At 46.3% G+C, this 16,315-nt stretch overlaps 3 protein-coding genes across 21 annotated transcripts in view; 2 read left to right on the top strand and 1 right to left on the bottom strand.

The window, feature by feature from the left end:
* The window catches only part of afdna (afadin, adherens junction formation factor a), an 87,087-nt gene extending 76,623 nt beyond the window's left edge, over window positions 1–10,464 (top strand). For 10 of the 18 annotated variants that reach the window (XM_029002158.1, XM_029002155.1, XM_029002152.1 and 7 more), the window contains 6 exons: window positions 67–1,209; window positions 2,347–2,382; window positions 4,139–4,273; window positions 6,011–6,332; window positions 9,833–9,917; window positions 10,000–10,464. In XM_029002158.1, the coding sequence (XP_028857991.1) occupies window positions 67–1,209; window positions 2,347–2,382; window positions 4,139–4,273; window positions 6,011–6,332; window positions 9,833–9,917; window positions 10,000–10,156 (1,878 nt within the window). In that variant the 3' untranslated portion in view covers window positions 10,157–10,464. Of the gene's footprint in view, window positions 1–66; window positions 1,210–2,346; window positions 2,383–4,138; window positions 4,274–6,010; window positions 6,567–9,832; window positions 9,918–9,999 lie in introns of all 18 variants that reach the window. The other 8 variants (XM_029002166.1, XM_029002160.1, XM_029002156.1 and 5 more) reach the window with 5 other exon arrangements.
* Window positions 10,465–11,738: 1,274 nt separating this feature from the next.
* dusp23a (dual specificity phosphatase 23a) lies at window positions 11,739–12,770 on the bottom strand. Of its 2 annotated transcripts, none has more exons than XM_028953367.1 (3): window positions 12,664–12,770; window positions 12,081–12,352; window positions 11,739–11,972 (listed from the first exon to the last, which is right to left on the bottom strand). In XM_028953367.1, the coding sequence occupies exons 2-3, from the start codon at window positions 12,348–12,350 to the stop codon at window positions 11,778–11,780; spliced, it is 465 nt and encodes a 154-aa protein (XP_028809200.1). In that variant the 5' UTR covers window positions 12,351–12,352; window positions 12,664–12,770; the 3' UTR covers window positions 11,739–11,777. The 2 variants fall into 2 exon arrangements, with proteins under 2 accessions (XP_028809200.1, XP_028809199.1); XM_028953366.1 differs by having other exon boundaries at window positions 12,081–12,355; window positions 12,664–12,728.
* A 580-nt stretch (window positions 12,771–13,350) lies between these two features.
* Window positions 13,351–15,920, top strand: c14h1orf198 (chromosome 14 C1orf198 homolog). Its single transcript, XM_028953189.1, has 4 exons — window positions 13,351–13,676; window positions 13,751–13,801; window positions 14,561–15,121; window positions 15,454–15,920. Exons 1-4 carry the CDS (start codon window positions 13,377–13,379, stop codon window positions 15,508–15,510), a joined length of 969 nt encoding a protein of 322 aa, XP_028809022.1. The 5' UTR covers window positions 13,351–13,376; the 3' UTR covers window positions 15,511–15,920.
* The last annotated feature ends 395 nt before the right edge of the window (window positions 15,921–16,315 follow it).

Genomic DNA, 16,315 nt, shown 5'->3' with positions numbered 1-16,315 from the left:
GTGTATCAGATTTTTTTTTCCTGTCAGTGTCGTGAATCTGCATCTTTCATCTGTTTGTCCACGCAGAGGGGAGCCCACTCTCAGGAGGAGCTTTGTGATGTTCCGGGCGGATACCCGGCCGATCGGCTGAGGCACATGGAGCCCCACCCAGATATGGATTACCAGCGGTGTGTTGGGGAACCCTGGAACCAGCAGGTGTCTTCATCTGTGGAGTCTAGCACTTCCAGCCAGGAGCACCTTAATTACTCCACAACCTCCATCGCTTCCACCAAGATCGGCAGCAACCACAAGAGTGGGCCTGGCCGCTGGAAGACCCCTGGCGGCCCGCCAGTCGGAGCACCTCAGCCCACGCGTTCCGACCTGCCCCCACCACCTCCACCACCTCCCCCAGTGCACTACGAATATGAGCCCCAGACCGACTTGCCCCTCCCACCTCCTCCCGGGGTCAGCCAGCAACAGGCCGCGGCCGCTGCCGATCGCAAGAAGCGCGAGGAGCAGCAGCGCTGGTATGAGAAGGAGAAAGCTCGGCTGGAAGAGGAGCGTGAGAGGAAGAGGAGGGAGCAGGAGAGGAAGCTCGGGCAGATACGAAACCCGGCCGGACCTCCACTCCCCCACAACAACGGCCAGCACGGTCCCTTACTCCCTCCACCCATGCAGAACCAGCAGCCACAGGTTTCCCCTCCGGCCGTCCCCAACGCCATGCAGATGCCCCAGCCATACCTGCCTCCCCAGCAGCCCCCACCTCAGCAGCAACAGCCCCCGCCTCCCCGACCTGAAAAACTCTCCACCTTACCCCGGGCGCCCCCTCCACCCCTGGGGGACACGGTGATCCGGGAGCTGCTCCCTCAGCAGCAGCCCCGTACCATCGAGCGCCGCGACCTCCAGTACATCACCATCAGCAAGGAGGAGCTGTCCTCCAGCGACAGCCTCTCGCCCGACCCGTGGAAGCGCGACGCCCGCGAGAAGCTGGAGAAGCAGCAGCAGCTGCACATCGTGGACCTGCTGGACAAGGAGATTCAGGAGCTGCAGTCCAAGCCGGAGCGCACGGCGGAGGAGAGCGACCGGCTGCGCAAACTCATGCTGGAGTGGCAGTTCCAGAAGAGGCTTCAGGAGTCGAAGCAGAACGAGGAGGACGAGGAGGAAGAGGATGACGAAGAGGTTGACACCACACTCCTCATGCAGCGGCTAGAGGCCGAGAAACGAGCACGGGTGAGCGAGATTGAGGAACTGCAGTTGGCACAATATTATTTAAATAAGATATTGCCACAATTATAGATATTGATCACAATTTAGATTGCACTACGTCCATGTTTCATCAGGTAGCATTTAACTTTGCCTTCATGATTACCGTAGATACTTTGAATTGTTTGGCCGCACAAATTCCACCCCTGGCGCGCTGTGGGATTTAGCAAAGTATGTACAATAATCTGAAGTTACCTGCTGCCTGGTGTGACCCGAGTAACGCGTTTTTAACATTGGACCTCCAAAGCCTAGAAGACTTGTTCCTGCAAATTGCAAGGATTGTTCGAGAAGTGCCATTGTGTAAATTTGCACTAGTGGACCAGGATGTTGTTACATGGAATGTTTTTGCGATGTTCACTTGCAAAGCGCTGTCATTTGCTTCTGCCATGCTGACTGCTGTTTTTTTTTGGGCTACAGGAATGGTTGGGTGGGGCAGGGCCACAAACGTCTCCAAATGGAATAGCTACTGAAGTATTCTCGATGTTGAATTTGCAGCCCTCTAAGTGCTGATCTCAAGCCATTGCAAAACTTGTCAAATCTATAAAATATTGAATTGTCCGTTCTTGCCAAACCAGTCAGGAGTTCAGCCTTTTGAGTGCTTCACATGCTGATTAGCTGAGAAAGGTAATCAAGTCTGTGTTCCGTATGTCTTAAAGGATACTTATTAGGGTTAAAAGAAAGAACAAAGATGGGCTTGTAGACAGCTGTTTTACACTAGCTTTCGAAGCAGCACAGTAGCAGGAAGTCACCTTATATGGTGCAATCTCTCCCAGATGAGCCGACTGGCCAGGGAGTCTGGGTGAAGGGGAGATATGAGGGATTCTGTGGAATGAAGCGGAGATTCCTGGTCAAACCTCAAGTGTTCCTCTCGCTCCACGAAAGTGTAGGGGGAAGTGGGCCACTGACTCTAATCAATCCCACGCTGCTCCGGAATGTTCCTGGCAGCACATCACTGCGTCCGAGCCCAAACAGTGTTTCACTTTTATCTTCTCTTCCCCCCTCCTCCTCCTCCTCTTCCTCACCCTCTTGTCTTACTTCTGTTTCTCCTTCCCTTCTTCTACTGTCTCCTGTTTTATTTCTGCACAATTTCTTTCTTTCCCACAGCAGACTGCTGTCCCAGCAATCTCTGTTCTAGACTTGGTACGTTCTTTATGCTCGTAACTTCCTGTTTGGGGGGATGGGGCTCCACCTGTGAACCTGTGACTTCCTGTTGCTCATTGTCCTTTACCATCTGATCCGGTGAAGTTTTGTGGGGGTGTCATGGTGCAACAGCTTCAGGGGTATCTAATGCTGGAATGCAGATGGCTGTGCTACCCTTCACTTCACTAAACTGCTGATGTTGAGCCAGACCACAGTCCGAGTTTAAGAATCTGTCACATTTTAGGAGCCGTTCATGTAAAACATTTATAGAATCTAATGATCCAGGGAAGTTTTTTTTTGTGTGTGTATATCGTAATTTACTTTAAAGGTGCAATGTTCAATACCCTCATGTTCCTCAGGGGGCGATACTCATAACGGGGAAAAAATACTACCAGTTCCTTAACCTGTCTACAAGGTAAAGGTTCCACCTTTGTGGAAAAATACAAGCGCAGATATAGTCATGTAGCCACTGGATATACCAGTTAAGCTCTTTGATTTCAAAAGTGTTGTTTATTTTTTAAGCTGCGGTTGAACCAACTTAAGTGAGAGGGGAGAATCAGTTCTTTTCCTTGTTTCTTATAATGGTGATGGACAGATGAAGTATAAACTAGCTGTCCAGATCTTATATGTTGCACCTTTAATCTTGACGTGATTTAAATAAACCCCTTAAAGTAGTTGTTGTTGTCGTTTCCCTTCGGCTTCTCCCGTTAGGGGTCACCATAGAGGATTAACCGGGCTGGTTGTCCACTTATGTCATTTGGGATGAGTTTTATGCTGGAGTTTCCCCATGTACCCGGGCTTGGATCCGGCACCTAGAAATACACTGTCACCAGTGGCCCCTTAAAGTAGTATGAGGGTCACAAAGGACACAGCTGGCCAGCAAAATTAACGCAGGACAGTGAGACAGGGGACCACGCATCACAACAGGCCCTCCCCAAGCACTGACCACCCTGCCAGCATGCATCTTCATTGAATTAGTCATCATCATCATTGTTGCTATGTGGCTTTTTGCTCATTTTGGAGTGTGTGTGTGTGTATGTGTGTGTATGTGTGCCATTTTTGGTGTTGCTCTGTCTGTCTGGTTTTCGAATTTTCTGAATATCCGTAGAATGGCATTATTATTCTGAATACTTGCTCGAGATATTTATGCTTGGTTTGGCTTTGAATGGTTGAAAAGGATCAGGCTCATGGAATTTTTTGAATTGCCAACATAGTCTATGAAATATCCAAAGCCAACAATGACTTTCCTTCCAGACCAGGAAGAGAGAGAGCCGTTGATGAGAATACATATTTATTTATACATTTTTATATTTAAAAAAATTAATAATAATAATATGCCTATGTTGGTAATACAAGAAAAGCCTTGTTATTATCATGTGTGGATCTGGTTGGCTCTTGCTTTTCTGTGCATGCTCTGCATGGCTGTGTGTTTGCGTGTGCGAATGCCTGCAGTGCACAATATTATTTCAGAACTGTGGACAGCTATGAAAATATCCACAGTGAAATTTAATTGGCCCATTTTACCCTTTGGCCATCATGGGTTCTTATCTGACATTTTTTTATGTGTCCCATATAAACAGAAAAGAATGGCAGTCCATATGCATCCATTCAATAGCTGCATTCACCAGACATTACCACTGTACCATTGCACTCATCCATTTTAGTTTGTATTGATATTAAATCTTCTGGATTTTTATCTTTTTGGCAGCACATCACTTGGACGGGTGTAAATGGTTTGTTTGGCACATGCTCTCAGTTACAGGACGAGGAGCGGCGAAGGAAGCAACAGCTGGAGGAGATCCGCAAGCGTGAGGCCGAGGAACGGGCCAAGCAGGAGGAGGAGAGGCGCTGGAGAGAGGAGGAACGGGCCAGACGAGAGTCTAAGGAGAAGGTACTTCAGTTCGACGGGCCGCTGATCACCAAGATTCCGCTGTAGATTATAAAGAATGTAGATGGATGTTTTTATTATTATTATAATTTTTTATATATCATAGAAGTGGATATAATTAGCAATGGAGGTCAAAATAAGTTCACAGTGTGTGTAAGTGTGTGGACAACAGATGCCTTTGTCTTAAAATCATTTGGAGTTCATTTTTGTGGCCCATGCATAACAGCAGCATTCATTTTATTCTCTGTACTCAGATTGTGTCAAGCTAATTGTATTGCACGGCCTTTGTTGTGGAGAGCAGCACCAGCAACCCTCCTACCCTCTTTAGAGGGTGCTGTCCACATCTGAGAAGAAAGTGCATTTGTTTCTTTTTCTGGTAACATTTAAAGCTTTCCCAAGGTTGCTGCAGAAGTACGTAGGCGCTCTCGGACCGAGGCGCTCTGCAGAAGGTCGTCCGGCGGCCCCCTGTCCCAGCGTTGTTTTGAGTTCACCCTTGAAGGTTGATCTAATATCAGTTGAAGGAAGTAGTCTGCAGAGCAGGAAGAACTGTCTGACCTAGTCGACGGCAGATAGAGGCTCCAGAGCTGGAAACGAGTGTCAGAATATGTTGTGAAGTATCCTCGTTCCCGGATGTATATTTATGTATTATTTTGTTCCTCAACAGGGATGTTAAATTACCAGTGGTCTGAACGGTCTGGTCATTCATCTTGTGTTTGTATTTCTGCACCCAGACGCTCTTGTTGTCACTGTGTGGCCCTTCATTTGTGTCTCATTTGTTGTGGTTGTAATTTTACTTTTTTTTTTTTTTTTTTTTTCAGACCTCCGGTAATTTAGGGTCCTGTTGACTTTCAATTGCATGTTTTCACAATGCACCCCACTCTCTGTTTTGTATGTGATGTGAACCCCTCAACAGCCCCACAACAACAACAACAAAAAGCATGGAAGTCACTTGTCATTTATCAGATTTCAGCAAATCCAACATTTGTTTTGAGGTCATCCTCATTCCATACAGGCATTGCTTTGGTTAGCTGTTGTGAGTGCCCCCCCCCCTCCTTCATGGTGGCTGTGGTTTGGCCCAAGTCGCTCATATACCCCATCCATGACATCTCAACGACACATTACATTAACCGGGGGGGTCTGTGTAGAGAAACCACAATTCGAAGCTTGAACTGCACCAGCCTGAATTCATGAAGACTAGACAATACACTCAAATGATTGACCCCATCTGACACTACGAGCTCCCAGCATGCTTCAGTCTCATTGCGGTGGCCCTCAGGACGCCCAGTGAGAAGACTGGAGACGTCCGGAGTACAGCAAAACAACGCAGATCTTCCCAATTCCCTATAGATCACTTCCTCAAGAGCCAACTGAATAATGATAATTGTTCTTGCCCAAGATACAGAAGCTTGATGCCCCCCTCCCCCTCAAAGATTGTTATTCTGACATCTTCCACGTCACAATGACTGCTGTGCATTCCTTCGGAGGCACAGCCAGTGTAACACCTGAGCTACATGGTATAGTGTAGCCATTAGCCGCTAATTCCAGCTGCCACTGGGATTTATATTCACTTGAGTGGGTGAGCTGTAAATGTTAGTAGCTAGTTAAAATGTTTTTTTTTTTTTTTTTTCTTAGCTGAGTAACACTTAAAAGCCTCAAAGGAACCTTTTTAATATTACCAGAACCTAGCGACACCTGGCTGGTTAGCTGCTAGTCTCTAACCGCTCTTCCCATCCCCTCCAGAGGAGACAGGAGGAGGAGTACTACACTCGCCTGGAGGCCGAGAGGCGCCGGCAACACGAGGAGGCCGAGCGCAGGCTGCTGACCCCCGACGAGCCTGGTCTGTACAGACCACCCCTGCCCAGGGACTACCAGCCCCCCCCTGTCGCAACAACCCCACCCAGCACCTCCACTAACAGCAACAACGCTCCTCCGCCCCCGCCTCAGAGAAACACCTCTTACCTCAAAACCCAGGTCGTCTCCCCCGACACCCTTTACACTGCCAAGTTTGTCTCGTACAATGATGATGATGATGATGAGGAGGAGGAGGACGCAGGCCCAGCAGGTCAGGTTAAGCTGTCCGCTACCCGGAAGTCATATGGCGACCTGCCGCCTGCCGCGCAAAAGCCGCAGCCGCCGCCCCCCGCGCGAAAGCCCCGTCCAATGTCCGACGGGATCTTTCTGTCCAGCTCATTCCAGCTCCCCGCTGACAATGCCAACAGTACTGCGGCCCGGACGGGCCAGCAGCCGCCACCCCCGCCCGCCAAACCCAGCTTCATCCTGCCGGCCGGTAATAAAGGTAGAGATGAGAGAGGACAGAGGAGTAACGCCCCCCAACCTTCCCTCGTTCTCCCCGACTCCTCATGCTCTCGTTTACTTATTCATTTATTTTTATTCTAGCGATGTTCGTCTTCCTCGCCCATTCTGGTTTTTTTTGGTGAATGGGGATTTTTCCATTCCATCACCCACCTACTCTCTCTCTAGCTTTCTCTCTCACTCTCTGACGTCATCTCACCTGTCTGTCAAAATTTAGTAGCTTGATCTCTAGACGTAGCCAATCGGTTTTCGTTTTGTTCCGTTGTTTTTTTTTTCCCCCGTGGATTTTGGTGGTGGGGCATGTGTGTGTTCTTTTTTTAATTCTTTATCATAGATTTTTTTTTTCATTGAATTTTTTTTATTTAGGTTGATTTTGTTTTGATTTTCCCACGTAATTCCCACCGTCCTCCATAATTCCTCTTCCTCTGCAATCATCCTTTACAAGTAAAAGCAATCGAGAATAATTACCAAAAAGAAAATTTAGAAAATCATGATTATCCACTGTGCACTAGAAACATTTAATCAAGAAGTACTGTTGGTGTTGCCACCCGCCCATGTCTGTCTGGTCTCGCTGTGGGGTGGCCACGCCTCTGCCCTGGTTTTGGCAGCTGATTGGCCGAGCCGGTTGAGGGAAGGATGCACTGGCTTGCCGATCATGGTGGTGGGGTCCAGAGCATTGGTCTTCTCAGTACTGATCTGACTTGGCAAATGGGGAACTGAGCTGACGAATGAGGCATTGCGTTGTGCGTGGCTGTTGGGTAGATGTGGAACTTTCTCACCAAGGTGGAACCGGCCTAGTGGGTAAACTCACACATGAATGGTCATCATTATGGGTCACACAGCATTTCTCTACCACTGGTCCCCAACCCAACTAGTGCCATGTTGTAAACCCCATATGTAACTCATAAGCACAAAAACTAATGTTCTTATAGGATCATCAATGTGATACTGACATAATATTCTGTGGCATAAGGATGATTTGTTCACCTAAAACCTGTAAACCTGTTTTACCTGTATTTTAATAGTTAGTCTGTTTATTAGCACACAAAGTAAAGAAAAACTAAGATGGGCGGGTACCATATAGAATTGGCCATTGTACATGCTAATGCATTTGTGTTTTTCTGGTTTTATTATATATATAGCTAATACTATATAGTAATCACAATAGTAATTATTGGTCTGTAGTGACCCCTGGTGGAATGAGCTGAAGTATAAATTTACGTCATTTATCAGACCACCTTCAAACCTTATCCAGAGTGACAATCTGTAATTACAGGGACAGTCCCCCCCAGAGTAACTCAGGGTTAAGTGTCTACAATGGTAGTAAGTGGGGTTTGAACCTGGGTCCTCTGGTTCATAGGCAAGTGTCTTACCCACTAGGCCACTACCACCCACACCCCTCAATAAACTAAGTGTTTTTTTCTTAGCACTGCTAATCACTGGTCATATCTGGAGTTACTGTACAGATTTTAGCCAAACAGATTTGTCAGTGGGCGTGAAACAGCCGCGCACAAAGAGCAACGCCAGTAATGCAACCAGTCAAGTGGAGTCCCTTTAACCCCCGGCCTGCATGTCACACCTGCACAGGTGCCCTGACGCCCACCCCCTGCTGGACCGGCTGTGATCAGAGTTGCATTATTAATCATTCAAACTGAGGACCGATCACTAACCTGCATATGCACCAAAAAATATATATAATTCCTGCCACCCAGCCCCGCCCTGTCCTTCTGCTTTTGAATGACCGCTGACGTGAATCGGCCCAGAATCCATTGCTCTTTACTGCCTCTGCTCTGCCTTGCTCTCTCCTCCTTTCCAGTTCACAAGTTTACTCCTGTCTGTCAGTAGCCTGGGTGAAGGACACTTGATTCCCCCCCCCATCCCCCCCATAATATAATATCCTGACAGGAGTACACCTGCACCACCAAATCCAGTCAGTCGTGTGTGTACAGGCACAAGCGCTTGAGCCCTTCACCCTCGCTGACGTCCATCTGTCAGTCTGCTTCTGCCTTTCATGTCTGCGTCATTTTCGTTCCTGTCTATGGCTTCATCTCATGCACCGCACCCCTACTTCAGGTCAGCCGGGGCTTCAGGTATCATCAGTCTGAAGCTCCGGCCAAATCTGGAAAGACCTCATCCAGGACTGGCGCCCTCCACTGGCAGGAGAAGGACATGCAAGTGTTTCAGTCTGGGTTTAGTGATTCTTAAGCAGCCCTCAACTATATATATATATTTTAGTCCAGGGTCCTGGGCAGGTTATTTTGGCACAGCAAGCAGCCAACTTTTTGTCTGGGTTTGCACTCTGGGAACAGAGTCATTTTAGGACCTGAAACATTTGCACTTTCCAGCCAATGGAAGGCATTTCTCCGGTTCACACTGGTCAATGTGTTTGTGGCCCTTCCCCCTCACCCAATTCATTATCATTATTTTAAATTGATATATACAGCTTGTCTGCAAAATTTCATTTGTTTATTTATTTTACAAAACATGCATTTGGATCCTGGTTGTGCGTTTCTATTCAGGCAGAGAAACGAAGTCAGCACAACCAGGTTTGATTTGAAGAGACAGTTGGAAGTTTCAGGTTTTTGCCCAGTCGGACGGCTGCCACAGAGCCGGCAGACACTCTTGACAGACACAATGGACACGTGAGCCACTGGTTCTCAAAAGGAGCAGGGGTAAGAGGTGGAGGGAAGACTGAGGTCACCAAGAGGTCAAATGGTGCTTTTTGTATTTAGATTTCACCTCCCTAGCTAGGGAGGAAAAACGGAAGCCATTCAGTTACGTCAAGAGTTTGGTAGCGTTGGGTTGCACTCATGACCTCTGCCCTCCACTTTTGACCCCTCCCACTTGATCCACAGACCTTGCTTCAGGCACGCCTTGGAATGTCTCTAACGCTAACCCACCGAACTTCTGTAGCTGCTCTGCTTTTTGTGGTCTGTGGGGATTTAATGAATCCTGTCTGTGATGCTGAAATGTTAGTGAAAAGTTGCTGGGTTGGCCAGACATTGGGCGTGGAACATAATCTTATCTGAGCTCTGCTGTGGATAAGCTGCAGAGCGTTTTAATTGAATGTTTTCTTTCTTTATTGCAGACATCCATCCGCTCTGTAATCTCAAGGTTTAAATAAAAAAAAAAAATGAACCCAGCAGCTTTTTTTGGTTGTTCGTTTGAATTGTATTTAAACAGTTTCTACATTTGCATGATGTTCAATTCAAGACTTTTTATCTTTCACCATAAAAAAAATGCTAATAGGATTTAATTCGTACACTGGAAACACAACGGGAGTTGTAGGATCGGGAGAGGGTTTCAAGGACCTGCGAGAGAGATGGACGAAAAGGTATGTTTACAGCAGACGTCCATCCAGACGTGGTTTTCACTTTTGGGTTTTGGAGATTCTTGACACAAACCTGTCGTTGCAGCGGTCAGGATCAGGACATCGCGGTTACCGGAGCCCCGGAGAGCCTGACCTTCAAGGAACGGCAACGGCTTTTTTCTCAAGGGAAGGAAGTGTCCAACAAAGTCAAAGCCTCACGGAAACTGATGGAGCTGGAAAACGAACTCAACACAAAACAGTAGATTTGCAGCCTTAGCAAGGGACTGAATGCCAATCTTGGTCTTGGCACCAGGGTGTAGCTGGAGCTTCCCAGTTTTTTTTTTTTTGTTTTTTTTTTTGTTTTTGTTTTTTTCTCAAAACTGTTTTTGTTTTGTTTTTTTTATTAAAAATATATACATATGAAATAACTGGACCATTAAGTACTATTTAGATGCATCACTGCAATAAGAGAAACAATACTGCATAATTTCCCTTAAAACTATGAAAGATATATTATTAAAAAGAAGCACTGTTAAAAAAAATAAAAAAAAAAGAAGCTAATTATATTAATGAGATGACTTTGAAATCACATGTTGGGGGAAGGTTATATTTTGGTTTGTGAAATTGTTATGGGAAGAGATGTTATTTCTTTTCCTCTGTTTTAATTTCTCTCAGTCTTTTTTTTTTTTTTTTTTTTAATAGTGTTCAGATGTGGGATATTTTATGATATGCTGTTTATTTTCCCATGTTACATCCTTCCGACACTTTCTCATGGAACTAAGTGCCCATGCTAACAGATCTTTTATTTCTTACTGTAGTTTACACCTCTTCCTGGTCTGAAGCGCTGACTCTTACTCTTAAAAGCTGGGGCTGTGAGACACAAACACAAGTTACGGACGTTTATTGTCGTCTGTGGAGCGGATTTACACTGTACATCACCACACCTGTTTGGATAGCTGCACTGTGAAAGCAGACACTCGTCACCGGGGCGTTCACTGGTGTGGGTTAATCCTCTGAAGGAGAAGAAAATGCAAGTGTTGGACTTCTCGACCGGAACATTCCTTTTATGAGAGACGGGTCTCTGTTTCTTTTGGGGTTTCACAGACAGAATTTGCCATTTTGGTGGAATTTCTTTATATATATATATATATATATGGACCCTACTGTCAATTTTTTTGCATGAGTGTGTATTTAGGCAATAATAACAGGAATCAGTAGATGTTTCACACTTCAAGGGAATTCAGTTACAATTAACACCAAAACATTGCTTAGTGCATATTTATTTGACCCTCATGTCACTAATCTCTCTCTCTCTATTTATAAAGGTTGTTTAATAATAAAATAAATACTTTTGGGATTTTTTTTTTTTTTTTTCTCTCCCCAAGCCTCCAGTTGGCCTGTGTCTCCCATTAATAAGTTCTGAACACTGCAGTGTTGGCCGTGCACTAATGAAGACGTCTCGCCCTAGGGAGAAAAACACATTTCTCTCTCGCTCTTTATTATTTTCTTTTTCACAATGTCTAGACTTTACTGAAATATTGTGTGTAAATAATTTTCCAGACACCTTCCTTTTACATTGTACATTTTAAATACGCGTTATAAGGTTATAGTGTCTGTGTCCTTCCTCTCCAGCTATAAAAGGTGTAAACTGACATGTATACACATACTGTTTTTTGTTTCCCTCATTCTAGATTACAGATTTATTTGAATTTTTTTTTTTCCATTTTAATGGTTTCATGTTTAGGCTTTTTGTAAATCATAAATAAATACAGATTTTACAAAAAACATGTCTAGATTTCTAATTTTCTTTGCACTCACAACATTACCATTTCCAAGACTGACGATCCAAGAGATTTCTTTATTTGGTTGGCATAATTTCACAATTTATACAGTTGGTTGTGATTCTTCCTGAAACTCCTGCACCGCTTTCTCTTGATCCCTGGTCTCGATCGACCCTGGCCGCATCTTCCTGATCTGCGCTATGGCTTGGTCTGCAGAGATTTTCTTCTCCTTCACCAGGTAGCAGGCCAGCATGGTCCCGGTCCTCCCGTGGCCGTGCATGCAGTGCACACCCACGCCCTGGAAAACCAGTTTGGCTTAAAGCAGTAATCCACGCAGTATTACACCACCCGCCGTCTCAGCTCGGATGGAGCTGAATGGGAATACTTTGACATTGTCCATGCTCACCTGCCCTTTGGAGTTGGCCTCGGCTACAATAGACAAAAACCGCCTTATCTGGTCTGGGCTGGGCGGGGTGAAGTCCACTATGCCGATGCGGTGGACTTCAAGCGCCGGGCAGCTGTTGTAGTTCTGAGGCAGCGCCTGGCACAGACAGACCAGATGCTGGATGCCGTTGTCCAGCAGGAACTGGTAATGTCCAGGCAGCGATGGACAGGCCAGGCCGGCCAGCTTCTGCGGGTCCACCCAGGAAAAGTTTGGGGGTTGACGAGCCGCCATGGCTGCTGTCGAACAAGTGAAAAGCAGTTCCTTACATGCCTCAAACAATCGGACTTTTTGTTTGGTGATTAGCCAGGTTGGAAAGTTACTAATACAACCTAAAACGTGAGAGCTTGTTTAAAGAGTAACGCAGACAAGTTAAAACTGCAAATTGTAAATTATGATCCATTTATTTATTAAGTCCTTTTAACCTGACTGGCCTAGAAGATCTAATTTGATCAGTAAGATCAGAAACCTGAAAGTCCTACAGCAAGTTATTCTTACAGCTGCATTATTATTAATAATATTACATGCATATTAATAGTTCACTTACACTGTAAATCACGGGCAGCGTGAGGCTCAAGCCGGAGAATTTACTGTCGCGGGACGGAGACTGGCGCGGAAGTCAGTGTGACGTCACGATTACGCGAACTCGTGTCGTCACAGTCTTAGTGAAAACAAAGATGTAAAGCGCTGCTTAAAAATGTCTGTAGAGTAACTTTTAAAGTAAAAAAAAAAAGGCACCAAAAATAATTATTCAAAAGTGAAAGTTATTTTATGGTGGCAGGTACTGTAATGCTGCTCAGAGCCACCTCTCTATACACATGATGTCACTGATTAATAAAAACGAGAAAATTCTGCAATAAACGGTTTAGGCAAAGTAATATTTGATTAGTTGACATATGTTTTTGCTACGTCTTAGATGTAAACACATCTTAGATGTGTGGTTTTTTTACGGTTTTGTGTTAAAAGTGCTTAAAATATCTCAAGTGTATAAATGCCTGAAAATAAAAGTGTGAATATAAAAACGTTTAAAAACATGAATTGAGCTATTTCGGAATAAGCATATTCGCAAATCTAACTGTTTCACCAATGAGCGACATGCATGTTTACTTTAAATGTGCAGAACATTAGCAGTACTATATTGTAAATGTACAGCGAACGGCGTTAAATCGCTCTTCGATTTGACCGCCAGGCGGCGCCCCGCCTCCGCCGGTGTGACGTCACACGTCACGTCACCAAATATTTTTCATCTGCGGGGGGAAAATGGCGGCCGCGGCTGTTGCCGACACGCACAGGATGGAGGAGTTAAAGTTCCAGTATTTCTCCTCCATCAACTCCATGGCGAGAAAGATCATGGAGGAGCGGGAGAAGATTAAGGAGCAGCACGGGTCCGACTGGGACAAGATGACGCCGAACGAGCAGGACGCGGCCATCGACAACGGGATGATGGATCCCCAGGTCCGGGCCCGGTACGCACTGCACAGGGTGGACCGAGAAGAAGTCGCCTGTTACCCGAAGCTGCTGCTCCACACCGGGCAGAAAACGGTGCACTTCGGGGACGAGGTAAGGACGCCGGACTCGGCTCTGTGTTCTGTACCAGTCCGACTCTTATCTCGTGTTTGTTGGTTGAATCCCAGGACCTGACCTGGCAGGACGAGCACTCCGCCCCGTTCTCCTGGGAAACGAGGGTAAGAGCGACGTCACGGGTCGGGTCACGTCACGTCACGCCACGTCCGTCTGTCTCCTGTTCCGCCGTGAACGATTCCCGAAGACCCTTCGCCGTCAAACAAACGTCACTTACGTGCCGAATGTCCCGAAGGGGGCGTGGCCTGATGCCTGTGAAGTGCATGTCGGGATGTTTGGCTTTTTAAAAGTTTCTGTCCTACTTCTCGTCCGATGGGAACCGTCGATTCTAATATTCATTTAATCTCAGTAACTGAAACGCATTGTGATTTTACTACGATCATTCTCAGGTCTGCTATAAAGCCAGTACACACACACACACACACACACACACACAAAATATACACAGTGGTGGGAATCCCAGGGTAAGATACTGCATAGATACTGAATATTATTCTATGCCCAATTTGCAACAATCCCTCCAAATAAATAAAACATATTTGCTGTTCATGTTGAAACTAAAAGAAAAATGGCAGCTGGGATCTGACTGCTGGATATGGGTGGTAGTAGCCTAGTGGGTAACACACTCGCCTATGATCCAGAAGAGCCAGGATCAAACCCCACTTACTACCATTGTGTCCCTGAGCAAGACACTTAACCCTGAGTGTCTCCAGGGGGGGACTGTCCCTGTAACTACTGATTGTAAGTCGCTCTGGATAAGGGCGTCTGATAAATGCTGTAAATGAAAAATAAGGTATCGCATTTTCTTTTATTGGAACATAATGTTAGGTGTATGTGAGTGTAATTGCTTTTCTTGTTAACAGAGCCAGATGGAGTTCAGTCTCGTTTCTGCCGCTCCAGACCAGGCTGTCTCAGCGCCGTTGTCCGAATCCAAACCGAACAAGGTCCCCCAGGGCGCCCAGCTGAATAAATCTGCCCCGAGTGCCAAGGTCTCTGCCAGCGATAACTCGGGCAGACGGGAAGAGGAGTCGTCCTTCTGGAAGATCAGCGCAGAGAGGTCCAGACTGGAGGGCGAGAAGGCCGACTTCCAGTCCCTGACGCCCAGTCAGATCAAATCCCTGGAGAAAGGCGAGAAGCCTCTCCCATCCTACCGCCGGCAGGAAGCCGAGGAACCGCCGCGGCCCACCAAACAGAGAGCCCACAAACCCCCTGCGCCACCTCCGCCCATTCCCATCAGCGTGACTCCCGCCGCCATCAGCGCCACGCCCGCCCCCATCAGCGTCTCGTCCTCTGTGGCCGGCTGGGAACGCGCTCAGAGCACCCTGCCTTCCGTCAGCCCCCTGGAGGACGTGTTCAGCCCAGGACTGGCCAGCAGGACCGAGAGGTCGGCGCCATCCCCGACCTCCAGCCCGACCTTCTCTCAGGTGAGCTCCGACTGACATTCCCGTCTCCTGGAATTTCTTATGCTGCCAAGTGATCTGCATGTGTGGTTCAATGTTGCAGTGATCTGTACTTCAACCATATTTTACATTAAAAAAATCCATATTCCACTCGTGACTTTACTAACCACAGTCAGGAGGAACATGGCATATTCTGTAATGCTCACGAAACTAAGTGAATATCTCTGAGACGTCATTAACATAACTCCAAATCACGCTTGTTGATCTATTTATATTTAACAGTAAAGGAAATGTGAACAATTATAACAATAATAATAATATCAAAATCGTGCTCGGTTGCCTCTTTTCATTTTCAGTTTAATACCAGTAGCAACATTCTGAAGACGGGTTTTGACTTCTTGGACAACTGGTAACAGCGCAACAGACCAGTGGATGAACCCAGTGGTTCCAGGCAAACCCACCTACACGAATGGATCCGACCCACGAGCAGCTGGACTCATCCTGCCTTTAGTGTTTAGTTTGTGCCACATTGTCTGCTTATGATATTTATAATGTTTCCTTTGCCATGTTAGTCTGACCTCATTCTATCACTACGCCAACGTACTATATACAGTTAGAGGCCAAAAAACTGGTTGTATTAGTAGACTAATACTAGTGGCTTTGTATTTGAATGACTTGGTGATATTACACTAGATCCTTCTTTCTTATTCCTTTTTTTGGTAATCTTTATTATTTGTATACTTTGCTATAAGTTTAAGTTTAATGCACCCATTCATTTGGAAGTAAATAATGCAAAAACTAAAATAAAGGTTAAAATACTTTCTTCTGTGCCTTAACCTTCATTTGGGTCTCTTAGCTGTGGGTTCTCGACCCCCCCCCCCCCCACCACCCCCCCGATGGAATGTTTCATTAACAACCCAACAGCACACATTGGTGGTTGGAATGAAAACATTCCGCCAGCAGGACCTCCAGCGACAGGGTTCGGAAGGCCTCTGGCTGCCCACTGTGTGCCTGTAATGTATTAGAGGGCCTTTGTGCTTCTTTTCAGCTCTTTGCCGTCTCTGTGTATTAAGGTACCTGCTTCATTATGTAGAGTTAGACTCCGTCTCCATCGGGGGTCCGATTCTCAATGCACGAGGGCAGGGGGACACTTTCTGGCCAGCAGTGAACCTGGCGTGTGAATATGTGCTGAAAAGCACCGCTATGTTGGTGTCACTT

Source organism: Denticeps clupeoides, chromosome 14, assembly GCF_900700375.1.
Source record: "Denticeps clupeoides chromosome 14, fDenClu1.1, whole genome shotgun sequence".
NCBI lineage: Eukaryota > Metazoa > Chordata > Actinopteri > Clupeiformes > Denticipitidae > Denticeps > Denticeps clupeoides.
The sequence above is the reverse complement of the archived record's forward strand: the minus strand, read 5'-3'. Positions and strand labels throughout refer to the sequence as shown.